Source organism: Cariama cristata, unplaced genomic scaffold (assembly GCF_000690535.1).
Source record: "Cariama cristata isolate BGI_N322 unplaced genomic scaffold, ASM69053v1 scaffold25336, whole genome shotgun sequence".
Classification (NCBI taxonomy): domain Eukaryota; kingdom Metazoa; phylum Chordata; class Aves; order Cariamiformes; family Cariamidae; genus Cariama; species Cariama cristata.
The window spans coordinates 1-26,958 of NW_009623044.1; the positions used below are offsets into that span (position 1 = coordinate 1).

Below are 26,958 nucleotides of genomic sequence, written 5' to 3' on the forward strand. Positions count from 1 at the left end.
CAGCTGTAGCTTCCTTGGCCCTCAGGGCTGTTTGCTCGATTTTACTCACGTTTGGGTTGTATGTGCAGTGCCTGGCTGCGTTAGCAGTCTTTGCTTTTCCACAGCTCACAATGTAGAGTTAGGATGAGCTTTCTGTCAAGCTGGACAAGAAGTGCCTTTCTTGTCAGGATTTTTTCCTCCTTTGACTTTAAATTAGTTTATTGTCTCTGAAGAGAATTGGTAATGGCATCATTTATATCACAGGAAAAGCAGCTTTTCCAAAATTCCTTATGCTCCCTAATAGGTAAGCTGGTTTTCCTCAAAACAAAACAAAAAAAAACAAACCAAAAAAAAAGCACTGTGGTGACAGCAGTGTTTTAGCTCAAGGTGTAAGCGACAGAGGTGTGTGAAACTGTTTTTTTCCATGAAAGGTTGAGGTTGACCAATAGTTGACCACTTTTTCAGCTTAAAAGTAAAATGACTACTTATTGTCTGTAGCCTCTTGAGGTGTTGCTGTTTTTAGGATAATTCAGAAAAATGGTAGGTATGTGTGTGTGTGTTTCTTTCAAAATAAAGATTTTTACCTAGAAACTGATATGGTAAAGTTGGTGCATCCTGTCTGTCAAAGCAGTTATATTAACATAAGCTGCCTGTGTCATTATAGTTTATTTCAGTAAACTGCTAGACTAATAACAATTTAATTGTTGTATTTGAGACAGGAGAGGCCCTAGCCTGAGGATTAGTTTAAAAAGGCAGAGCGGGAGGAGAAGCTGGTATTAAAGACATGCCTTGTCTAAATAATACAAGTCAGTGGCAGAGCTGGGATTAGAGCTGTAGTCTCCTGAGATTTGACACACTGTGCTGCTGGATTTGTGGTGCAGCTGGAGATCCCCGTGTCCCTGTGACGGGGAGGGTGGGAGAAATCCAATAAAATCCTCGGTAGTTCTTTGGGAGAGCAATTAGAGCTTCTCACAATTAAAAATTGTGCTGTTTAATCTTTTTCTCTGTTGTGAATCTGAGCAGTGCGGGTGTTTTGAATGGCTTTTATTTGTGCAATGGCATTTCAAGAAGGCGTTCCCAAAACCACAGCTTTCGGGGTGGGTAGTGTGTTCAGGTCTCAGGGATTCAATCTACTCACTGAAGCGCAGGTGGGTGGGTGTCCAGGTGCTGTCACTTCTAACAGGTTTTGCTCTGGGTTTCTTGGAGGGCCGGGAGGGGCACTCTAAACAGTTTGACTTACCCATGAAACAAGCAAAGGATGGGAGGTTTAACAAGTCAAGAGACCAAGGTTTTCTTACTAAAGTGGGTTGTTTTTTTTTTTTCTTGTTACAGGTAACATACAAATGGCTAAGCTATACTCTGGGAGTTCACGTCAACCAGGCTAAACAGTAGGTATTAGTGCACCCCACAGACTTTTTGTTTTGTGGCAAAGCCACGTGATTGTGGTTAGTGTATTAAAATTATCTCACTGGAAATATTTAAAAATCCTGCATGTCTTCTGAGGTTCAGTCAGTTATGTTATTCAACGTGCCTTACTCCTCCTGTAGGCAGATCTTGCCTTGACTTTGATGGGAGCTGTGCTCTAGAGAGCAGTGCTCAGCTGGACACCTTGTGCTGCTTTATATCATAAATACTGAGGTCAGAATAGATGTTTTAGCGTTATAGTACTACAGAAATGTATGTAGCTCCTTTCATCCCGAAATGCGGATGTGTTTTCCAAACTCGGCTCCAGCCCTGCAAACAGAGCTATGCTTGTGGGAGAATCTGCCACCGCATATCCCAGCTTAGGATGCCGTACGTTATCCGTGGATGTTGCTGGGAGCAGTCAGGAAAATGCAAAACAGCGCTGATGGTAATTGCAGCTCGTGTATGGCAGATGCTCATCTGCTCTGATCACCCTGATGTGTAGTGCATGGTCCATTATAAATATCTACTTACCAGGCTTGATGGGGACAGGTAAATGTTTAAAGGGTGGGGAAGTCAGCTGTGTTGTCAGAATGGTTTTGCTCCTCCAAATTTAGCATAAATGTGTAACCTTGTCTTGGTATTTTGAAGAATAAAAATTGCTGTAACCTTTTAAATATCCTATAAAACAAAGAATGAGCTCTCATGGATTCTGGGGCTGTTGCTAAACAGCAAGGTAAAGTTAAGCATAAGATTTGAAGGCTCCATAAGAGTGTCAAGTCCCATAATAGAGATATTTTCTCTCCTTGTTTCTGGCTATAGCTTGGACCTAAAGGGGCGCTTGCTGCCTACTCAGCTGCAGTGTACTGAGCCCAGCTTCACCTGTCTTGTCCAAACTACTAGAATATCAACTCGGGCATCTAATGTAATGAAGAGATTGTTTGGTCCCTTTCCTGCGTGTGTGTGAACAATTTAGATAATGTGTAAATCTGAGTGTGCTTCAGTGATGGTGTAGACCTGACTGGAGAGCTCTGGGAACAATTCTGGTCATACGGTAAACTAGAAGGAGTCAGAGAACTTTTTGCTGTGAAGATGGCCCAGGTGAAGCGGAGGCACCTTCTCACAGCCTTGAAAGCAATCTGGAGATGGAGAACTGTGGCATCTTTGTGCTTAAAACTCTCTTCTAGAAGCCGGAAAGTGCCTGATAACACAAGTGAATTATTTCAATGATTGTGCTGGCTGTGACAGCATGGTAATTGCAGTCTGTCTCTGTAGCAGTAACAATCTTCAAGTATCTTTACCAGATCGTATCCTCGTGGCACATGCAGTAATGTCTCTGCCCAGTTATGTGGGACACTCATCATAAATCAGTGGTATAAGTGGGAGCTGAAAGCTTGAGTCTCAGCTTAATTTCATCACCACTAATCATGCTCTTTCCTTCTGTTTCTGATCATCGTGCCAGTGGATGTAACTGGCATGGTATATATACATCTGGCAATGTGATTATGTACCAAAAAATCACCAGTTCTTCTGTCGAGTGTTTCAGAATGCTGGGTTGTAACGAGGGAAACAGCCTTTCTTGAGGGCATACTTTGGAACAAGCTGCTCAGAGGATGTGAGACCATCTACGACCAACTATTAAAGCTTTGAGAGCTTGTGTTCATGTCACCTTTGTCTTATATAGTTGTTGGACTGAGATTCTCCAAAGTGGCAGAGGAAGAAGGTGTCTCAGTAAGGTTAAATTAAGCCTGGTTAAAATAACTGTGCTTATGTGAAAAGTTTCCATGTCATGCTGGCTTTACTTTTTTTTTTTTTTTTTTAAATTATGTAAGCTTCATAGAAGGGGTGGTGACAAAAAAGGTGATTAACACTGGTTTCTTTTGTGCAGGATGCTGTATGATTACGTAGAGAGGAAACGAAAGGAGAATTCAGGAGCTCAGCTTCACGTCACCTACTTGGTAGCAGGAAACCTCATCCAGAATGGACATGTTGTGAGTGTTTCATTTCTCAAAAGTGTCTGTGAGATCTTTGTTCTTGAGTCTTCCATCTTCTTTTGTAATCTTTGGGTCAAAAGCTGAACTTGCTGTTTTTCCAGTAACAGGCAGAGTGTGCTAGGTCTTCTGTACGTGTACAAAATAAGACGCTATCTCTGTCCCTGCATACAAACGGTGGGGAGGAAAGATCAGTTGGTCATGATTTGGTAATGCACTGCTTAATAACGCACCAGGATTTTTATTTAATTAACTTAAATCCTGTTACCAGTCATCTTTCAATCCTATCGCTATTACTGGACAGCAAAGATAAAACAGTCTGGAGGGGCCCTTGTGAGATCAGCTAATCCACTTCCCTGGGTCTGCTGTGGCGTGGAAGTAGGTATGCTAAGTAGTGTTTGGAGGGAGCTTGGAATTCAGTTGGGATAGAAAAATAATAAATAATACAAAGAATAATAAATAAACAGTTGAAGTTGTCTTGTTAATTAAAGCAAAGTTTTTATCCTGGTATACAAGAGAAATATTTTGTATACACTGTTTTGTACTTTGACTTACTAAGCAAAGGAATCGCTACTTAACGTATTTACTTTTTTCTTGTTGTTGCTTGTCAGATTTTCAAGAATGTAATCTAAAATTTCAGACAGGTACCCCAGAGGTTTTTGAACGAAAATGAGCAAATTAAGTGCCTGTTTCCCTTTACCTACAGAAGAATTTAATAGCCAAACACTAAATGCCTTTGACATTCCACTAGGTGTCTATTCGTATGTTCAGATCCCCAAATATCTCTTACAATCCAATCTGCAGTCTTTATTTAGAGTTAGTACACCTCAGGGTGTCCTGGCATGTATTTGTAGATTGGGGAAAAAAAACCCAACAAACCTTTTTTTGTTTTCCTAAAAAAAAAACAACTGGTTCGCATGCATAGAATATTCTCTTTAAATCTCCAAGTCTGCCTGAAATTGAAGGTAATTATTTATTGCATTCGTTCTGTATAATGAAATATATTTATTTAAAGCTGTACAGATAGCGTTGCATTTATAGCCTGAGTTTAACAGGTTTTCCACTGATTTCTTTGTAAATAATAAGGTAGCATCTCTTGGCTCACTAGAACTGGCCAGAGGTTTGTCAACACATTCTATTATTTTAAAATTTGCCATAATGTATTTAAAACAAACAAGTGAATTCTGACATAGGAACAAATAATTTTTTTTAACTCTGTCTTAGCAGCTTGCATATTTTTAAACAAGATCTACCAAGCTAAATGTATAAAGATGACTTTTTTTTTTTTTTTCCTTGTTTCTAAATATCTTATTTTTAAATACTGCAATAGCAGAGCCTGCTGAGAAGGGTGACTGCAGGTGCAGTAAGTTGTTAAGGGCAGAGACGAAGTAATGCCAGGGTTAGAAATGCCACGCAGGAGGAGTTGAAAGTTCTTCAGACTGTGTGTCTGGGGGCTCGCCAGAGCAGGTGGGAGAAGAGATCAGATCTGGAAGATGCTTCCGGAAGACGTGCAGGTATTGGAGTATAATGTACTGGATAATATCTGGCACAAGTCAGTTTTGTGTAGGAAAGGGATGCGAGTGCTTCAGACGCAGCCCTGTGCTTGCTGGTAACCCTGCACTACTGTCTGCTGTCAGCAGGTGTCGCCACAAGGCTGTGGATTCAGCTGCACGACTCATCTGAAGGAAGAGAAGGATAGAAATCAGCCACAAATAATTCTCATCACGTCTTAAGCACTACACGCTCTTTCCTTGCTGCTTTTTATCAGCCTTAGTGAGGGACCGAGACTCTCGATCTTTATTTACCGTTTCAGGTTGCTTACATTTTCTTGCCTCTTACTCTTTTGCTGGCTAGTCTGTGGTACTGGTTATGGTACCACATGGTAAATTAATGGTTAGGTTTTGTCCAGTCTGTCTCTTTGGATACTCTCTGCATTAACCACAGCCTGTTAAATGTCATAGAGCAGGTATAGTCCTTGAAGACTGGCCACAGAGCACACTTCCAGAAACATTCGTTTCTAGCTTTTAAATTAATGCTTCATTTCTCATGGTGTTTTGCTTCTCTGGTGCCGTGTCTGTGCTACAGATTGCTACGTTAGAGTTTACTGGCAATCTAAATATACATGGGTGATGTGGAGTGGTGTGGCAGATTTCTAGCAGTTAGGTCATCAGCTGCGTGAGTTTGGTTTTCTCCATTGTGCTGCGCAGTTGTTTAGTTCTTGTTTCATCTGTGTCTCATCTCCCAGTGTCAGGAATGGAGGACAGAGGATTTCGTTAGGGTTGTAGTGACCTGTGAAACAGTCTGTTATAAAAGTAGGAAGACAGAGCTTTAAAAACTAGTGGCTGATGACTGTTTAAAGGCATTGGCAGTGTTCTTTGCAGCTATAAAGCTGCACCTATAATTGGTAGACTTTCTTATTCAATAGGTAACTGAAAGTACCAGTCTTGCGTACAACAGGTCTTTTCAAATTTTAAGATTGCCATTTATTTATTTTTTTACAGTGCCACAAGGTTGCAGTAGTGAGAGAGGATAAACTTGAAGGTAAGCAGATCATGAAAATTATGTGGTTTTAACTTTTTTCTTTGAAAGAACAGCAAAGTGAGTAAAACTCAGAACTTGCCATCTGCACGTAAATGCCTAGTCAGGCTGTTGGGTTCAGGTGTGTACTTCTTGTACTAGCTTTTTCTCAGAATTTGAATATCTGAGCCAACAGCTGTGTAACTTCAGACTTGTGATTTGGGTCTGATTTTTTTTTTTTTTTTTTTTAATGCTGAACGTTTTAGTCAGTGATCCTTTTCCACCTGCCTGCCACTGACAGATGGCTTCTCCTTAAAGGCAGCAATATCTGAGTAGTGTACAGCAGTGTCTCACAGTGTTTTAGAACAATTGTGAGCCTTCAGGCTCCCAAGGATGCTCAAGCAGGTAATTCTGGTTATTGGTTAAATGCAATTGCAGTCTTTGTTTGCCCTGAGTGATGTGGGTATTAGTTAAATGTCCCATGAGAACGTTCTCGCTTTTGTCTGGGGTATTTGCTTTCACAGTAAAAGGTGAAAAAACCCACCACGGTAACACTGCTTCCTGCAACTGCTCTCCACGCGCTGTCAGTTGTCTTACCATCTTTCCAGCAATTGAAACAACTGCAGGCTCTTCATCGCTTTGAAAGAACGTCTTAGGCATTTGAGAACATACTGTGGCATTTGTGACCTGAAGTATCCATACTAATGATCTAACTTTGTTTGAAACACTTGTGTTATTTTCCTTTTTTGAAATCTGAAATGGATTTCTAGCTAAAGTTGTCTTCTTCATCAGGGTAGTAGGTTGTCGAGCAGCGCAACTACCATCTGTCTTGTTTCTTGAGTTATGTGTGCTGCGTAATGTTCTGCTTTGCTGTGGAGGAAAGGGTTGTTCATGTTTTTTGTATTAGAAGACAGGCCAAAGGTATGACTTACATTTGGAAGAGGCTGAGATTTGTGACGGGAGTAGGGCTGCATAGTCTAGGACTGGCCCCAAGGAATGATTACTCTGTGTATTTTTACAGTGCCTAGAAGCTCTTGTCTCAGACCGGGACTGTGTGGGAAGAACAGCACAAGCAATGAACAAAGAATTCCTAAAACCAGCCCTTGTCTTAAGGGGCTAACAGTCTAAAAAGCATAGAAAAGACAAAATACTGGTTCCAGGAGACTACTAGAGAAGACACTGTGATGCTGTTTGATACAGTGGACACTACCTTAGTGGCAGAGGGCAGTTCCAGCCGGGTAGAGTTATGACCATCTATTTTCTTCCTTGGCTTTAGGTAGTCATATAGATATTCTGGATCCTAAACACCAGATGTTTTGAAGGTAAACACAGAGAGATTGCTCTTAATTTAGTTGTGTAAGAAACAAGTGTGTACAATGGAAAACATTTGACAGGCTTGTGGAGTCTGTTACCTTGAATCCTCAATTAGTGAGCATTGGAAGAAGGTACAATTATACATTTTTATTTTCAGGTCCCTGCTCTCAAGTGTTCTGTCAGTCTTTCTTCATCCTCAGTAGAGCCTGATACTTGAAGTTGACCCCTGATTCTGTAAAGGCAGTGCTAACAGAGGACTTTTTTTCTCCTTCCTCCAGCAATGAAATCTAAACTAGCCACGATTGCAAGTGTGCATGTCTACAGCATCCAGAAAGCCTTGCTCAAGGACAGCGGACCGCTCTACAACACGGACTATGATATTGTTAAAACAAACCTGCACAACTGCAGCAAGTGAGTTGTGACTTGGTTTTTCTTCTTATGTTATATGATTTGAGACTGATGAGATGTTGCTACATGGTGCACATCAGCAGGAGTCAATGGTTACTATATATGCCTGGATTTTTAGAAAGCTAGAAAAAGATATCGTCTAAGTCATGCCAGACCTGTCCCCAGACAACACATTGTATGATTGTTCTGTAAACTGAGCTATTTCCAGCTTACAGTTGGTTCGCTTGCTCCGTTATGCCAACGGGCAGGCTGTTCCAGTACCTTTCTTCTCTGATGGCTAGAAACCTTTTTCTCATTTCCAGGCCACACTTTGTCATGACTGTTTTTATCTGGTTCACAGTCACAGGAAGAGTAAATTGAAACAGATTTAGAAAAACACGAGTGATGAGCTCAGCAAAGCGCTAACATGAGCTTGCCTTCTGTTTTGTGAGACTCTGTTTTCTACCGGACTCACCCACTTCTCTGAAGATGTCTTGCAGGAACTCATTCTCCATGTAGACCGTGACAGTCATACAGATGATGACAGCCTGAGGCGCAGGGGAAGCACACAAAACAGACCAAGCAGCACAAGTGTCCTTCATGATTGAACTAGAGAAAGGTTGTCCTAGAATTCAGAGGGACTTCAGTCTCCAGGGGTCATTGTCTCTCCTCCTGAACAGTGCCTGGCAGCTGTGGCTTTTCATTTATGTGTGTATCCACCACAACAGCTTCAGCTTGATGTAATCAGTACGTACAGTGCCATGACCAATCTGGTTTAGAAGGGGGATGCCTGAATGTTGTGTCATAGGAGGAGTATAGAATTTGAAAGTGGAAACGTAGCTGTCTTCAAAATGTTGACAAGAGAGTGACTGAGAGAATAATGTCCTAGAAGCTGTGTGTTTTCAAATGTGAATGTCAATGCCCTGGTAAGTGCTAGAAAACCCCGCTTCAATGAAGACGTGTGCAATAGGTTTGGATGCAGTTGCCTTGTTCCAATCTGTTTACTGTCGGGCACCCCTGCATTGTAATACTTGTGTCTTGGAGTCTGCCTTTTGGATTCATACATCCAGGAGGTTTAGACAATTCAGATTCTGAAATAACTTTCTGAAGCCTATGTGTAAATCCCTGCCTGGCTTTAGAGCAGAATTTCCCAAGCAATCTAAGAAAAATTCAGCTTCTTCATTTGTGACCTGGCTGAACTAAATTCAGACTAACCGTGTTCCCTCTCCCTTGTCAACTACATGAATTGCCTTTTACACTGGGGACAAGGTTCCCGCAGTACCTGCAAAAGACCAAGGTTTAACTATGTGTGTGTTTATGGCAAACAGAACCTGCTGGCTTCTTACACTGCCCTGTCAGTCCGTATATCTCACAAGCTCTGGGGCAAGGATCTTTATTCTCTTCTGTGTTTATATGGGACCTGTTATGCTGTGAAGACAGTGGAGGTAGCTAGCTGTACTAATACAAATAACTGGATTTAATGCATGCTTTCCAAGCGGAAGCGACTCCTTGCTTGCACAGCATAGTCCAAGCATTGCTTGTTTTTTCAGCAGCATTAAGGCAAGCTGACTTGGAATGTGTGAGGTTTAGGTGTGCTTGCTGCACAGTCAGTATAACCAGTGATGATAAAACATATTTTGTAATCTGCAGGGTTGGTGGTGTTGCTTATGGGTGTGTTTGGAGTAGCAGCGAAAGCTGTCCAGAGAGTGGTGTTGACCATGTTGAAAAGAGATTGGAAGTATAAAGGAGAGTAGGAATATTTTTCTTCAGTGTCGTCTTTGCTTCCTTTAAAGGTTTGAATGTCAAGAGATCACTGCTGCAGCCTAGAAATGCTGTGGAGATGGTGGTGTTTTGTTAATACGTTACAGTTCCTGATCTGAGCAGAAGTGGACTCTGCATGTGAGCCGCTAATGCTGAGGCACAGAAATTAATTGGCAGAAGACTGGTTTATTTCTTATGGAAATAAAAATATGCTGTGTAATTCGGTGGATTTCAAGGCGTGAGTCTGTGCTGTTTTGTGGCATTTCTGTAGGAAATCTGGAAAGCCTCGCCTGTGATTTGCACAGTGGGGAGTAGAGTTCAGTTATTTTTGGGTACTGCTATTCCTGACTGTCGGCGAATTGTATTGTAACTGTGAGCGCATCACTTAGTTCTTATATCTCCATATCCCCAAACAATCACGTTTCAGACTGTTATAAGCTGAGATGTATCTCTGTCTGTCAGTGATTACATGGAAATGACTTTATGTAGTTAAGTCTGAATGTCATGGATATTTTCTGAGCCATTTAAGCAGTTTAGTTTCAGTTGTGATTTACTTACCTGGCTGATACGATCACGGCTGCTTGTTGCAGCAGTAGTGGACTCTGTCAAAGCATCTGAAAGTTCTAAATGTTTTAGATCGTCAGCCAGCCATACAAATTATGCTGCAAACTTTAGAGAGCGTAACCCATTTAGGAATAAAATGCAGTCCACTCCATCTCCACCCTGGGTGTGGAGATGGGCTTCCCCCCCCCCCATGAAATCTGAACAGCTTGTTTAGCGTTCTGGCTCTTGCTGACAGGTTCAGCTGATCTTTTCAGTAGAGATCTCCATCACTCTCATTTGAGCCAGCCTTTCTTTCTTGTCCCATCCACAAATTAAATTGCTCTTTTTCCCATAACAGGAGAACACAGGACCAGAGAAGCAAGGCGCTACCAGGGAGGAAACCGAGGTGAAAAATAAGAAGTTAAAAGGCTAATTAAATTTTTCACTCCATCACACAGGTTTAGTGCCATTCAGTGTGCTGCCGCGGTCCCCAGGACATTGGCCGAAGTTTCTCAAGAGCAGACATCTGTGCAGGCTGGTTCCCAGACACAAAGTGACACAAATGCTGCCAGTGTACCTGTGGTCAATGGCCGTGGACCATCGACCGCTAAACAGACCTCGCAGCAGCCCAAAGGGATCATGGGAATGTTTGCAGCGAAAGCGGCTTCCAAACCCCAGGACACAAATAAAGAAACCAAAGCAGAGGCTAAGGAGGCCCCAGGTGTAAGTTACCTCAGACTCTTTGGCAGCCCTCTGTGTTAATAGCTTTAATGAACCAAAAATCACTCTTACCTGACCTAAATAACCTTAACCACCGTAGCGCAGCCTTGTCCGCTGCTTCTAGTGCTAAACTTGCTGTTGGCTGGGAATGCTCGGTTGCTATTTTGTAAGTATTTAAGTGTATACTACAGACATGCCTTCTGTTGGTCATCTTGGGCAAAGATATATTGTGCCCCCCTCTTGATCTATCCACAAAAGTATACTTGCCATAACTTTGACGTTTTAACATTTCTCCTTGAGCCAGATCTCCAGTGAGTGTAAACCAGCATAGCTGCATTATTGAAACAATTGTTCCATTGTCTTCAGTTATGCCAATATATACACCAGTTGAGAATCTTGCTCTCTCCATTGTGCTTAAAAGGATTTGTTTTGAGCAATAAGTGAAATGTGAGAAGTCCAGGTCTTAAAAGTATCAAGGTGTTTAAACTTGGTCTGTGAGGGAAGTTTCAGAGCTTGACCTGTGCAAGACTAAATTGTTTATCTTCTCAACTGCTGTTATTTTCCAGGATAGGATTACGTTTTCATTTTAATTGGTATAATTGTTTTTAAAGCAATGTGGCCAGTAAGTGGGTATTAAAATGGTGACATTCTCTGCATATGGTTTGGCTTTTTTATAACAGCTGAGTACATTTTGGTTCATTTTTTCCGATTTTTATAGTGAATTTAGAACTGGTGAAATATGTGTATCTGAGTGTTTTGGGAACTTTAGTGTCTGGTTGCCTTTTTTTGCATGAAAATAAATGGGATTAGGAGGCCAAGCTTCCTTAGGTGGGTTTTTTTTGTGTGTGTGTGATTTTTTCACTTTGGTGGTGGCTATATTAATGGAATAGAGCAATGATATTTTTTGGAAATGGCTCAGCAGAACAGTGTACGTGCCAGAGTAGCTGGATAAAGTCTTCATGGTTTGGCCAATCTGTGTTCTTTCCTTTGTCGGTTACTGTGAATTGAGGCACTGATAGTTTGCAAAAAGAACAGTTCTTTACTGGGAACTAACCCAAATCCCAACCGCTTATTTCAGTAACACTGTCAGCCATCAGATGGGAATGTGACCTAAGTTGGATTTGAAGACCTATCTTAAGGAGTCGTAAGCAACTTACTGTCAACCCTTTGATGCATGTAATATCTAATATTTTCAAATTCTCCTAAACAGATACTGAAATCTAAGACATTGACTAGTCAACAAATCATACATACTTATTTTGCTTGTCCAGAAGCAGTACTATGCATTTTGAGGGCAGTATTGCATGAATAATTCCTGTGGTTACTCCTCTGTTTGCTTCTAGGTGTCTGCAGTAAGCAGCAAAGCACCAGCAAAGAGCAACATAATGAACAACTTCTTTGGAAAAGCTGCCATGAGTAAGTGCTTTATAACATGCCTCTTTTCAGAAACCATTGTGGTCAGGGACCAGTCTGCTGTAGTTTAAAAAAAAAAAAAATCCTGACGAATATTGGAAATTGTCTTTTGTTTTTTAAGTAAGTAGCAATTTAAAAAAATCAGTGATACCAAGAGTCGTGATGGGAGGCATAAACAGACAGGAGCAGAACTCTTCCTTCCAATGCCCACCCCACCAAACTTGTTGGATTTTCTTTATATCCCGCCTTTTCTTACAGTTTTCTGTGCTATTCTTCTGCTGGTTTGGACTCAGAGGGGTTAATGTTTTTGTATGCAGCTCTTAGGCAAAAATTAAAAGTTTCAAGTGGAATTTTTCAGACAGAAAGCTTGCTGGATGGAGATCAATTAAAGTGACATATTTGTGCAGACTAACCCAGGAAGGATTTTTAGTGCAGAAGAAATCTGATTTAAAGTGAGTACTTCTGGCTTGAAGGTTTAGCTATTGGTAAAATGTTTGCCAAAACCTGTTATGCAGGGCGTATTAATGATGCTTGCTTTTCATCACAAATCGCAGAGGAGTCTATAGTTAGATTTAGGGTTCATTTCTTTACTGAAAACTGAAGAGCTAATAACTGGAGGATAAAAATGAGGGGTGGCCTTTGGCGGTCCTTTCTAACCTAAATTATCCAAGTCTAAAGAAAATACGCTGAAGCTTTTAAATACACATTGGAAAAGGACTGTAGGACTTTCTTTGAAGATGCCCTTATAATAATGAGTACAGGAGGATTCAAAGAAGAGTTACTGGGAGAGAGTAAACAGCAAAGTTCACTTTCTAACAGACATCTGTCAGAGTTTGCAGGGTACAGTTCCAGCACTGAACACAGAAGGCATGGTACTGTTGGGCATCCTTGAATTCCTGTTTTTGTGAGACTGAGGGAGCCGAGGACGCCTTCAGCCTGAGCCTCACGAGCCTAAGCACAGTTACTACAATTAACTCAAGTAAATTCTTAAGATCTGAGAAGAGCCCTAGACCGAAGTTCATATGCTGAAAACCCAAGAAGTTGAAATTGCATGATAAAGACAACCCAGTGGTGATGGAGAAAGCTTTGTGGATGCATTGCCACAATTTCCAATGGAGTTCACTTCTCTGCTGAGTCCTGTCAGGGAGCACTTCAAGGAAACTTGTGAGGTGGCTCCAGGGAAGGAGCAAACCAAAAGAACTGGAAATGATTATCTGTATAGAAGAGACAGGGTGATTCCAGGAGTAAGATTTATTCCCTACATGCTGTACGTCTCTCCTGGCTTCAAAGAATTCACCGTTGCCAGAAAGTCCTGAGTTAACAGTAATTGGGTCCTTCGGCTTTCTGCTGTTGGTCATTAATAAGAGAGCTGTCACTCAAGTTCTTACGTGTGAGATGTTTTCCCTTGCTCAATGAAGCAGCCAGCCTGTTTTCCAAGCAGTGTCAGAAAGGCATTGGCATGAAGTCTTAGCCCTCTTGGCAACCCCTATTCCTATTGCCAATGTAGTTGATCTCATTGTTGAATACTTTTTCTTCGCTCGGGCATCTTGTGCTTGGGATGATACAGGTTTCTAACTTATCTGTTCCTCTCCTCTGGTGGGGTGTGTGTAAAGCTGCTGAACGAAGCTCACAGGGTGTAATTAGGTGCTAGTGTGCTAACAGCTCCACCTATCAGGTTGATAAATATATTATTTTTGCTGTCCGCTCCAACCTGCTATCTCTTCTCTGGTACTAGATCAAGCCTTTTGTAACAGAATTGTCCTTGTATGTGGTGCTGTGTAGGCAAAAGAGGCTGCTTCTTGGTCATACTGGAGTGGGACAAGAAGCCACTGCATTACTGAAAATATTAATCAAGGGCTCTAATGTTACACAGGATGGAGACTGCTCACGCCTCTCATTGCTCTTCATCAGTCCTGATTCTCCTGTTGCTGAGCGGTTTCGTGCTTGCCTAAAACTCTAATTTAGAAGGGATGAACTGACTATAAAGGTGGATGTGGTGTTATGCCAAAGGGGCTGTCTAGAAGCGGGGCTCCCAACCCTTCTGCAATGCCTTAGGTCTTGGTGACTGTAACGGCTTCTGCCACTGCCTCCCAGCCCACTTCTGCAGGGTTTAACTGCTGCAGCACGGTGCTTAGGCTGTGTCGTCAGGAACAGCAGAACCAAAACCATAAATCAGCTAGAAGTTTAAGCATGCCCTTTTCTCATGTATGACACAGCTTGGTCAATCTAGATCCCTAATGCTTTTATACATCATCTGTAGCGTTTTCTGTATTCTTGGTGCATGCTGTTTTGTTTAGCCAACTCCTTTGTAAGTTGTCATTCGTACTGAATGCCCTGGGTTTGTTCTTTTTTTAATGGCTTGTTCACAGATAAACTCAAAGTCAACTTTGTGCCTGAGCAGCCAAAGGAGGAGAAGGAAGTAGTCAAGCCTTCGGTTCCTACAGCAGAAGCAGAGTCATCCCCCAATACTGTCGTAGAGAAACCTGGGAAGAAAACAGAGTCTGCTAGAATTCAACAGAAGGACAAAAAAAGGTGGGCCATGCCATTCAGGGTCCTTGTAATCTGTTAACCCGCTTGTCGATGGCCTGCATGGAGCTGGCTGGTCATACAATGATGGCTCACCTCGTGTTTCCAGCTACTAAATTGCATTAAACCTGGCTAAAATTATCTCTGTTAGAATTCTTTCCTAATATTTCTTTTCCATTTAGTGCTGTAGATGCCTCAGGGCCATTTGTGCCATTGCAAATGGGGAGGGACACGATCCAGGTAGTCTTCAGTGGGAGGGGGAGGCTTTCCGTGAGACAACCTCATGCTGTGAGCAGACTCGGTATAGACCCTGCAGGCAATCTGTGGGGGCTGGCAGGAGCACCTGTACTGCAGAGAAGGTAGTATATTCCTAAGCTTATATGTACACAACTTCCAGCACACAAAGTTCTGCTTGTTGATTTCCATAGCTAATGTACTGCTGCTTTCAATGCCACTGGTTTACTTTGGGCTGAGTCTCCAAGTAAATTTTAAGTTCAGCCCTTTGTGTTTAATCCAACCCAAACTGACAGAGACAAAAAATCATTACAGGCTGATGGCTCTCTGGTGGCCTATGAGTAATTAATTGGTGGTCTCAATCCGTTTCTAACTAAATAGGTAAGCACACCACCCAGCCCACCATCACAGTTTGTGCTAACTGGTCTTCTTATTGATAGGCTTATTCAAAAAGCCAAGGACCTGGAAACTGCCTGTTGGCAGTGTGGTGTTGGGAAGGCCACTTGGGCTGTACCAGCTCTATGAGGATATGTGGGCCTTTAGCCTCCAGGCTTGTTAGTCTGACACGTCTCGCCAACATTAAAAAGAAAGAAGCTATTTTATTTTTCCAGTAGTCTTTAAAAATGGCTCCAGGATTCTGAGACACTACCTCATAGTCAGTCAGTGGCAAGCAGTCTGTCAAAAGAGCTTCTGAGCGATGCTATTGGGGACATTAGTGTTTGGGAGCCTGAGCTATAGAGACAAGATCAGAAATGCACTCTTGCCAGGTTGCTGTGGCCAAGCTAGGTGAGGTACTGGGCAAAACGTTGAACTGCAGAGGGGCTAAAGAATTCCTCCTTGTTTTGGAGAACTGGATATAGGTAAGGATGAGAGGCTTGAAAACGCTCATGCATCTGTGCTTCATTGTATAGGTGAGTATACTTTAACGTATGTGATGCTCGTGTTTTTAAGAGGTACAGAGGTATTTGGTTTCCTTGCTAGCAGTACTTCTATCAGGAACATGCTCATGCGTGATGCTTTCATGCACACACAAAGATAACACGTATTCATTCCTTTTTTTTTCCTTTTTGTGGTAGTAAAACGAAGAGGGTGGACAAGTTGGATAATGAGGAAGAAAGAGATCCCGAAAATCTAAAGAAAAAGAGGAAGCGAATCAAACAACTTCAGTCTGACAGCAGTGACGAGGAAGGTAAAACGATATGTAAACAACCAGGCATGTAGGTCAGGGGCCTGATTTCGACAATATTACTGTTCGAGGCTGTTGATCAACGACTGAGGGAATAGTTTAGAGGACTAAAGACCGTGCAAATGGCTGTGGCTTGAGCTTTCTGTTTATCTTGTGCTGCAAGCACTTGGGCATACGGTTGAGATGCCTCACGCATTCAGTCTTTGTTTTAGCTTAGCTCAGATCTGGCTGTCTCCTCACCAAGTGTGCTGCCAGTCACACTGACGTGTGGGAAGGAGGTTCTCAAATCTCTTGTGAAAGATATCGCGCCTTCCAGAATTGTAGGACTGGTCATAACCAGTTTATTTGGTGAGTAAACACTCGCAAAGTGACCTCCCCCCCTCCCAGGGTCATTTTTAGTATCTTTATTCTGTCTGTTTATAGAAATGGTTTGGAAGACAGCATTGGAAGCAAGACTTCCAAAAAAAAAAAAAAAGAAAAATAATAATAGAGAAACTGGAGGCAAAACAGTTGAGCCGTATCCGATGCGACTCTGCGTCTCCTTGGTGGCTGTTGGCTTTGATAGGAGTAGGGTGCCCAGAACATCGCAAGATTTGGGCTTATAATGAGGAACAGGAGGGCCGGATTCCAAAGAATTTGGATAATTGACGTGACAAATGCCGTTCAATATAGATAACTGGAAAATAAGTTGGGATCGAGCTAGGGAGTATGTGCTAAATGGAACAGTCATCCAACAAGCTGATCAGGAAAAGAATTCAGGGATCATTATGGGCAAATAATTGAAACCACCAGTTTGGTGTACAGCTCCAGTTAAAAAAAAAAAAAAAAAAAAAGGTGAAACAGCAAATAGGTTATATTAGCGAGGAGGTGGACTCCAGCAGGAGAGCTGAAGCTGTTTGCTTATTTAGCATGGCTAGCACATGAGAAACAACCACAAAATTAAGTGAACTGTAATACAGGTTAGAGAGGCAAATACTGTTGGGTATCTTAGCAGTCTCCATGCCACCTTAGGCCTATTTTCATGGTTTTTCTTCTGCCCAGCATAATTTGAAATGATCTCTGTCATCAGGCATCCATCACTTCTCAGACTATTCCACAGGATGATAAATCTCTCGGGAAGCTGTTCTTCATGATCAGCCTTAATTTCATCACATTCCTGTGTACAGCTCCTTGTTTGGCCATAAAAAAAATATATATGCCGACACTCTTTGGTATTTATTTCTTTAAATGTTTGTAAGCTATTATCTGGTCTTTCCATTTACTCATCACTCAGCCTACTGACAAGCTGCGTTGTTTAGCTCTGAAAAGGGAAGATTGGAATCAGCCCGTTTAGCCACTTGAAGTGCTGCTCCTTGCTGGGCTGGAATCTCTCGGCTCGTCCCTTCTCTGTTGGCGAGAGCAGGCAGAAATGAGCCCCGTGTTTCAGACGCGTGGTAGGGCCGTGCGGAGGGGCTGTCCTTTAAAGCATGAAGGCTTGTTGGTTCAGTCTTCCTTGTGCTGCTGTGAGTTGGAGACCCCCCAACCTCCTGTGCTTATGACAGTGCTCTGCACGCACAGCAAGCCGAGAGCTGACCACACCGTCTGTTTTCCTTACCTGTTTCTGTTAGAGCTCTTTTAATCTCCTGAGACTAAGAGCAGTGCCATAAGACTGTCATAAATTGAGGAGTGCTTTCTATAGAGAGTACTGCAAACTCCTGCTTGCTGCATATCCACCTTTGGTTTGGAATATTAGAGCTCTCTGGTCTCTTGTTGAATATCTGTACTACCTTAGCATGTGCTGAATAGTTAATGCCCTTGAATGTGGTGCCTTCTGTTTTCGTTTACTCCAAGGTGTGGTCCAAGGTCTGTGTGTATGCTCCTACCTCAGTGCACGCAGCAGGTCTGTTTAGTTATTCTGCCTTGTTTCATTTGTGCTCTGAAGTGTGAGTTAACTGGATTTGCAATTAGAAACCGTGGGTCTTGTCCTCAGGTCAGGTTGTGAGCCTCGTTGTCTTATTAACCTCGTTCTCAGTAGTTTTAGACATTGAAAACACTACAAGTAAGGCTCTGTACTCGCTTGTCTGTTAAGGAGGGTTGGGTTTTGGTTTACTCCAGTTTAACGTACTGGACATGCACACAGAAAGTTTGAATTTCTGTTGGGAGAATTTTCTTGTCACTGCTGTTGCTCTTCCTGCATCGTGGTCCTCTTTGCTCTTTCCATTATGTGGAGAATCGGCTTTGTGTTGTGTATTAGAATTGTAAATTTATGCAAATTATAGCTTGTGTATACAAATTCGTATATTACTCAGATTAGCTTAGTAGTACTCCCCCTTTCAAAAGGGAAAGATGAGAACCGAGAGACCTTCTCAGTTCTTCCTTTTTAAGCTAATGGCTATCTAAACCACCCCGATGAGGTCTGGGTTCGGCTGTTTGGTTCTGCTGCTTGCCCTTCTAAATCCAACCGGATAAAAGAAGATAGATTTGAATTCTTTGAAATACTCATACTGAATCCAAACTGGTAATATTACATTCAGTATTTAAGTATAAGAATGCAAGTTGGATGAAACAAATAATAAAAAAAAAAAAAGAAGAAATTGTACAGCAGCTGAACTTTGAGAGCATTTATTGTTGGAAAGGTTAGAAACAGGTTTCTCCAGAGAGCAGGGGTAATTCAAAGCGGCAGCATGAGTGAGCAAAATGGGGCCTGGAGTGACATTGTTCCACGCCACATCCCTGTGGGAGCAAGGAGGAAGGCGCCATATGCTGCACAGCATTTGGAAATCGCTGCCAGACAAGGGCACGGTCCATCCACCACCTGCCTAATTCACCCGCAGATGATCAAGGGGTAAGTTTTAAATATGCAAAATGCAATATGGGAAGCTGCACCACCAGAGCAGATATCAAAGGCTAACAGTCCAGCTGCTGCTTATGCTAACACGCCACGCTAACCTGGCCGACCCTCCGCTCGAAGCAGGCGAGGAGGTGCTTTCACAGGCTGCTCCACAGCTCAAGGAGGCTCTGCCTCAGGCAGGGATGCTAACCTTTCCTGCGGGTGCAACTGCAGATAAAAGGGGATGCTTGTCCGCAGCCATTGCTGTGATTAAATGGTGTTCAGACAGGCCTCCACCTGTGTAACTGCTAGTAAAACCACGGCCCTTTTTCAGGCAGACCTAGCGACGTTTTGTGGGTTTGAAACTAGGTCTGTACGACTGATGCGAAGCACTGTGTGGGTGCTGTTATGTCAGGGCAAGTCTTTCGTGTTGTTCTGTATTGGTCTGCTCTTAATGTACTGAAAGTAGCCCAAAATAAGCTCTTCTTACACGGGTGTCAGCACATTGTACCAAGTTGAAAATACAGAGAGGGCATAAGGCACAATCCTCTCCATTTAAATGATTTTTTCATTAAAAAGTTATGTTGGTATGAGGGTGCCTTAGTCACTGCAGGTTGTTTTGCTTCCAGTGCCAGAATAAACTACACAAGTGTGTCCACAGAGGACAGGAGGTTTTGGCAGCTTCAGCTATACCAACACAGGCAGCATTTCGCAGTGTTGACAAGTGTTTTACAGCCACTTTGGAGGGCGATTTCAGTGGCACTGTAACCTACAAACTCTATCGGTTTCGGAGAGCCGCAGCAGAAGCACTAAAGCTTCTCACAGTTTTTCCAGGCAGGGTCAGAGCAAACTGAACAAAGCCAGGATTTACATCTTTGGTACATCCAATTGCCCAACTTGTATCCATTTCATGCAGCTGTTGCTGTTGAGTAAACTGTGGGCAGCAGCTAGAGGTTGACTCAGGAGTTATCACATGTCAGAGGGCTATGTTGGCTAGAAGAGGATAACAAAGTAATAGAGACACAGTTTGATGGTAGTCCGAAACACTCTGATGTGGGGAGAAGGTGCCTTCTGCCTGCCGAAAGCTGGGGGAACTTGTTTGAAGGAGGCTGAAAAAAACCCCCCAGATTTCCCCCAAGCAAGCGTGGTGGAGTTGACACCTCTGCTTGAGCATGGTAGAGGTGGCAGTTTTTCGCCAGGCTGGTTTTCAGCCCTCTTAGCCTATGCTGTCTTAAAAATATTTTCAAATTGATGTGGCCAGCCTGGGTAGTCTGTGAAGCAGGTTTGGTGCTGTGCAGTATATGGGCACTTCAACCTGCAGTTGCTGTGAGACTGTGATAAATACTGAGAATTTTGAGGTCCCTGCAGCTCCTCGGCTGCGGTCTCGGCCGCCCCAGCAGTTAGCACCTTAGAGCAGATCTGTTGTTTGGTTTTATCTTTGCACAGCTGCCAGACCCAGCTCTTTGGAGCAAGGTGAAATACCGAGTCATGTTATCCCACTCTGTTTGCATTTCTGCGCCTCGCTTACTGAAGTAGTTAGGAGGCTGAGTCCTTGTTTGAAGAATGTAATTTATTATTTAGCCTTGGCAGCCAACCACTGTTTCACTTGAGCCCTTCTTAACCTATGAAGGTCAGCTGGCTGTGTGCCTGGCACAGTCATAAGTCTTAACACTGACCTAATCGGTTGGGACAGCTACAGATCCAGAATTTGTGTTACAACGACAGGACGAATGCAGTGCTACAGCCAGCAGAGCTGGGAGGAGAAGCCAGGCAGGCACTCTGTCCTCTCGTCCAGCCCCATCATTGTTATTGTTAAGCAATAGGTCAGATGAGGAGTTTCTTCCCCCACATTCCTAGCTCTCCCCCACATTTGAGGACTTGGATGGCAGCGTTTCTCACTTGGATTTGGAGAGGATTCCTTAAAGCCATTAAATTAGTCACAGTGCCTGCTGCGTGGTTGCAAGGTGCTGCTCCTTCCCCTCTTGCCCTGCACTGATTTTTCTTCACCGTCACGGCTCTGTCCCTCTGCCAACCCCACAGAAGAGTGACCCTGGCTTTCTCTCATGTCTACAAGCCCTGCTAGTCTTGCTAAGGCCCTGTTTGACATTGCTGGTGGAGGCTCCAGAGCTGGTTTTGCTCTGTACAAATTTGTGAAGGTGGCCTTGACCGTTTCAGTCGGTTTTGGCATTGAAAGGATTCCACTATCTCTGTCCTTGCACCTGGAGGAGAGCGTAAGTGATGACAGATGAGAGAACTGGCTTAGTTTTTTGGGGTGATTTGGTTTTTTGTTTGTTTTTCATATGAAAGGTTGGGATGTCCCTTAACAGTCTCTTAAGATGGGTAATAGTATATTGCACTTAATTCTTGGATTAAGGTAATTCCAAGCTAATAGCATGGATTGTTTGGGATCTGTAGCACCACCTGTGAGGCAATGACTGTTTTACCAGTGGGGGAGAGGCAGAGAAGATAAGGTCATCCAGTGATTTGGAAATATGTAGTCTTAAACTCTGACTTTTTCAATTTCTAAACAAATTACAGTCCCTCTTTTTATTGAGCAAGTGAAATGTATGGCTAAAACATGCCAGTTTCTGTGCCTATTTTTAAAGTTTCATTTGGTGGAACAGATTTTGGCTTACCAAAAATCCCAAATGCTCTTCTCCCATCCTATCTCGCCCTCCACCCTCCTTCCTTTGGGAACTGCAGCACATAGCACCTTAGCACATGGTGAGCCATCTGGCTGGAGGCAGACCACTTCGGATGATTTATTCTGGCTTGAATTAAACAAATCTGAGTGAGAACTTGTAAACCTTGATCTAAATACAGGTTACAAGTAATTGCTCAGAGTTAAATGAAATTCTTTGAGACAAAAGTGTAGCTGCAAGGAGGCATTAAACCCGCATGCTATCAAGATGTTTGTCGTCTCAGCAGATGTCCCACTGTCTCCCACACCACCTGAGGAAGAGAAAGCTCCATCTCCACCTCCTGTACCTGCTCCAAAAACGGAACTGGAGCCTGCATCCACAGAGGTAAGAGCGTATGAGGGTGATTACCTTCTGTTTTTATCCAACTCGATGGGGATTGCCCAAGCACTTTTCAGATGCTAAGGGGGAGGTCCTGTTTGCCTGTCAAGTCCATCATCCTGCTTGAAAGAACCCACCATGTTCACCAGTTCATTCATTTTCTAGACTATTATTTAAATGTTAGCTTTTCTGCTGATGTAGCACTGTCTTCTTTTCTTCTTTTTTTTCCCTCTTAATCGTTCTATGAGTTGTGGCTCACGTTCATGTTTGAACACTCTTCCCCCTGAATCTTGGCCTCAGGAGTCAGGGCAGGGCCAGACATGAAACCAGAGACTCTTGGTTTTCAACCTTGTATCGCAGAGAAGCTGCTGCGTAAGGGAGGTGGGCTGCAATTGGCAAGAAGTTAACCTTTGAGCTGAGAAAATACATGTGGTTTTACTGAAAGTGCAGCTGTTTGTCACAGCAGGAGTTCTGATGTCTTGCACACCTTGTTATTTCCTCATTCTTCCGAGGTATGATGGGATAACCCGGTGCCACCTTCTCACGTAACTAAACACATTTCAAAATGTCACATGCCCCGGAAAAGGAATGTGTCCCCTGTGCTGGCAGACAGGAAAGCTTGCTGTCTCATTTAAGTTGTATTTTGTTTCTCTGAAATTTGCCCTGGTAGGACAGGGAGAATTGTTGCATTAGCAAAAATGAGACTAGGATATCCTGGGAAGGACCAGAATTAGTTATCAAATCACGCTCAGCTTCATTAGGGAGGCTAGATTTCTCTCATGGGACTGATGCTTTTATGACCTCTGTACGTGCACAGCGCCTTAACTCTTGATTTCTCACCATACTGCAATGTCCTCCAGGTTTCAGCTGGAGGGAGGAAGAGGAAACGGAAGCGTGTGCTGAAATCCAAAATGTTTATTGATGAAGAAGAAGGCTGCATGGGTAAGACTAGCTGTCTCCTATACCTCAGCGGAACTAACTTTATTGAAGATGTGTTGAAGACTTTTACAGGCCAGCCTCTCCCAGGCTTAGAAAGAGGTTCACAAAATCACTTCAACCTCATGCTCCCAGATTGAAGTAACTGCCCTCTGGTGAAGGCCTGGGTAGGGAGTCATGGAGCTGAATCCTTATTCTTTTTTGATTGTTCACAGATTTTCTTTCAGTTCTTCTCCCTTCCCTTCTGCCAGCTTGAGCACCTCCTTCATTTGCTCTCCTCTCCAAAGCTACAAGCTTTTAAAGGTGGTGCAGAGAGCATTCTAGGTTTTCGGATAAATTCTGACTGAGATAAGTTTTGTGGTGTGTTTTGGTTTGGTTTTGGTTTTTTTTTCCTCTTTTGGGGATAAATCTAGAGCTGTGCAGCAGACTTTGATTATATGTTAATATAAACTTTAAGTATCCCAAATAAACAAGAAATAAGTTGGGGCTTAAATCCTTGAGAGGGTTTCTGTTTCTGATAAGGATGGCTCTGCTTTCAGGAGGGAAGGGAGCCTCTACAGAAGTACCGAGAGCCAGAGGCTTTGAATTCCAGCTTGACTGGACACTGATTCCTCCTGTGACCTGGAGAAAGCTGTGTAACACCACTGTACTTGGTTCCTCCTCTGTGCCCTGACATTGAAGTAGAGCTGCAGGAGTTCAGAATCTGATGGTTTTGCAGTTTTGGGTTGGTTGGGTTTGGTTTTTTTTAAAGCTTTTAAAAATTTAAGACTGTGGAATGTGTTTTTGTAGTGCTCTTGTCAGCTCCATTGTATGGAGCTGACATTCTCCAGCCTTGCTGATCTGAGCAGATGTCAGGGGAGCTAAGCCAGTTCTAGGGGAAGATCTGTTGCCGTTGTACAGATTTGTCATTGTGCATAAGCGTGGATAGATACAGGCTTGGTTGGCCCAGATTTGGAGCTGCCTGGACATGAGTCAGCTTGTGTCTGTTTGCACCTGTCTGTATAGTTGTATCTTATGTTGCCTATTAACTTTGTGTGTCTCCTTTAAAGAAATATAAAGCTAGCACTCAACGACTGGCTATGTTAGTAACTGAAATCTGAAGTACTGGATTTTTGACAAAGAATTGGACTTGCACAAAGTTATTGACTGCTTTGGCTAGTTGCGTTATGGGGTGTTTTGCTCTCCCATCCCAGATAGAACCATTAAAACACTTGGAAGGAAAATAGAACAAAAAAGCATTAGCTGGGGAGTTGAGTTGAGTAAGGTCTGCATCCAAAGCTTGCAGTGATGCCTGTTCCGGGTTCAGCTTCCAGCAAAGAGTGCTCTTCTCTTTCTGTTCAGCCTTTTCCAAACGTACCAGGGCTGGGATGATTGCCTTTCTTTCTCTTCTCCCCACCCCCAAGGGCTTTAGTAGTCTCTTGTGAAATCTAGACCTTTGGTTTTACAGTTCATATCCACTACCCTTTTATGAAAAGGGAAATGCAAGCCCCCATTGTGCCTTTGGGGGACAGATCCTCTAGGATGGGAGAGAGGGATGGAGCTGGGATGCTGGGGAACTGGGTAGGGAGGAGGTGCTGCTTTCCGTACTAAAAACCTACCAGTCTGTTGTGCAGAACTTGCTGTCTGGTTAGTGTCCAGTTTCTCTCCTTCCCTCCCTTCCCACCCTGTCCATGCGCAGGCCTAATCATTCGAAGGCTAAATAACTTTCAAATCTCCCAGGCTAATGTAAATTGTTGTTATTCTTTGAAATATAGGGGCTTCTTTCCCCTTCTCCCTGCTGTCTTTTTTTTTTTTAACAAGGACTAGTGTTAAATCCTAACATTAGGATTAGACTGTACTTCATGTTTCTCCATGATTTTAAGTGATCATTTTCATAATAGCTGCAATAGCAAGGAATTGATGTCAAAAAGCAAAACTAGTTTAGGGATCAGCCCTGAGGGAAACCCAGCAATTAAAGTGTCCGTGAGGTTAAGCACAAGGCGTGTTACCCTGCATCAACTGGGATTCAAATCCAGTGCCTGCCCTTAGCCTATAGAAAAGGGCAATTATTGAGGTTTAAGCTAGTGCATTTCTCCTTTGCACTTTCTAAAGCTTGAAAGGACGCACATGGACTTGTATATTGGAATATGTGTACGTTGTGGGTAAATTCCTCTTACGGTGCTGATTTAAGTTAGAGCTCACGTGATCTGAGTTACCATGGTTTAGCAAGTCTGGCTGTGAGCTGAGCAGCGGTAGCTATCTGTGTGCCTATAGCTGCTGCAAATACAGAATTGTTAAGTTCAGCCGAGATCTCAGTAAAAGAAAGTTAATCTAAGCTGTGTTATCTTGCAATTGGAGGGGATTAAATGCGTGCTTTTGGAGCTACCATCAATTACTGACAGGGGTGACAACGCGGTAACTCTTTAAAGCTCAGTAAGCGGCCGGTTGTCTGTTAAAGCTGCTCACTGACAAGCCAGTTGCCTCCGAAGGGAGGTTAGCTTGGGTTTGCAGTCCCTGTCTGAGCATCCGCTAGCACTGCGGAGCAGGACTTCATACCATTCCTCTTCCCGGTCTCTGGTTACGTAGAAAACCTTATTTAATTTGATGCATTAATACAAGTGAAAGCCAATTTCCCAGAAGAAGGGAAGTTAGGACATCTGTTTAAAAGAATACAGTTGCTAAAGAAAAATGGCTTACTAGAAGAATACCAGAGCACTGCTGGGAAAGCTGATATAACAACACTTACTAGTATCTAATGATGGCTTACATCAGTGGAGCTGACTCCAGTTTAATTTCCGTGAGCGTTGTTTTATATCCCTTAGCTTTCCATCACTGGATGCTGACAGCAGTGAGCTGGCAATCCCATTCAGCCATAGTCCTTGATTTCAGTCATGGGTTTGGTTTTGGTTTTTTTAAGGGATTTCTTTATATTTGCCCTGTTTGCCTGCCTGTATAAGAAAGAAGCTACCCCCAAGGTTTTGTGCTCCTTCTCTCATCTCTGAGATGTGCTACGTTTGCTTCCCTCTTCCCTAACTGTCTGCTGTGCATGGGGCTGGTGAGGGAAGGCTGGGTCTGTCTCTGGATTGTCTTGTCTGGATTTCAGGACAATCTGATTACTTTGACCCCTGGGGAAATCAGGCCAAGTCAGAATGGCAGTTTTTAACTGTAAAATAGATGTTCCGTCATCTGATGCTAAAGTACGGATTCTGATCTCATTCAGATTCATCACCTTCTGATAGCTGCTTGTCAGCCTGTGCAAGACGAATTGATGGCTGCAGGCTGGTCCCTGGTAGAGAACTGTTTTAGCTGCGGAGGTCTTCAGTGCAGTTGGGCTCTGTTTCTAGAAGGCGGCAATGCTTGGATAGGTTTGGAGAGGGAACGGTCCTTTCGAGGGCCCTTCCCAGTGGGGAGCCTTGGGCTGCTGCTGTTTAAGGTGTGCATATGGCACGTGAATGCACGCGCGTGGTGACACCAAGCCATTTTGAAAGAGCTGGGTGACATTAAATCTCCCAAGTCATTAACCTGCCATCTCGCACTTAAGATGTTTGACTCGGTGTATGGAAAGCCAGTCCAGTCATCTGGATCACTGCATAACATCGAGCAACGGACTTAATTCCTGTATCTGGCACGTATTCCTTGAACCCAAAATGCTCGTTTCCAGAAATGCAGTGGGAAGGCTGCAGTGGGGAGGTCTCTGCTCTTTGGTACACAGCCTTAACCATTGTCTCCTGTTCTTCTTTTAACCAGTGACTGAGAAGGTTTACGAGAGTGAATCCTGTACAGATAGCGAGGATGACTTCGCCAAGTCCAAGCCACCAGCTGCACACAAACAGCCTGTGCTGCCTATGAAGAAAGAACCAAAGGAAGAAAGGAAGAACCTGAAGAAAGGGGCAGCTACTGCCAACAGAGCCAACAAACAGGTCTCCATCACGGGGTTTTTTCAGAAGAAATGAACCGGGTCTTTCTCCCGGTCCTCTTGGGAGCGTTGCTCTTTTTGTGTGACTTTCTGAGAGCTGCTGCGTTGGAGGAGAACCACATGCAATCTTCAGCTGCGTAAGATATCTTGCTTACTGTGTAAGTAAGCCCTCTGGACTAGATTTTGGTATCGCAGAAAAGTTTTTTATTTGTTACTGCAATAATTTCAATCGTCTTTACCAAGCAGTATGGGAATCACCGGCTAGAAGCAAAATCTAGAGGAACTCTTGAAAGACTGTTAATCTATTCACATGAAATTTTTAT

At 43.1% G+C, this 26,958-nt stretch overlaps 1 protein-coding gene across 1 annotated transcript; it reads left to right on the forward strand.

The window, feature by feature from the left end:
• Positions 1 to 1,311: 1,311 nt before the first annotated feature.
• POLD3 (polymerase (DNA-directed), delta 3, accessory subunit) lies at positions 1,312 to 26,672 on the forward strand (the record flags this gene model as incomplete). The annotated part of the gene is given in 12 exon segments (XM_009702591.1): positions 1,312 to 1,367; positions 3,272 to 3,374; positions 5,876 to 5,915; positions 7,484 to 7,616; positions 10,355 to 10,540; positions 10,542 to 10,617; positions 11,960 to 12,032; positions 14,399 to 14,561; positions 15,866 to 15,978; positions 21,713 to 21,810; positions 22,665 to 22,746; positions 26,467 to 26,672. Coding segments are annotated over 12 exon segments (1,329 nt in total), but the record flags the coding sequence as incomplete, so codon positions are not given.
• Between the last annotated feature and the right edge of the window lie 286 nt (positions 26,673 to 26,958).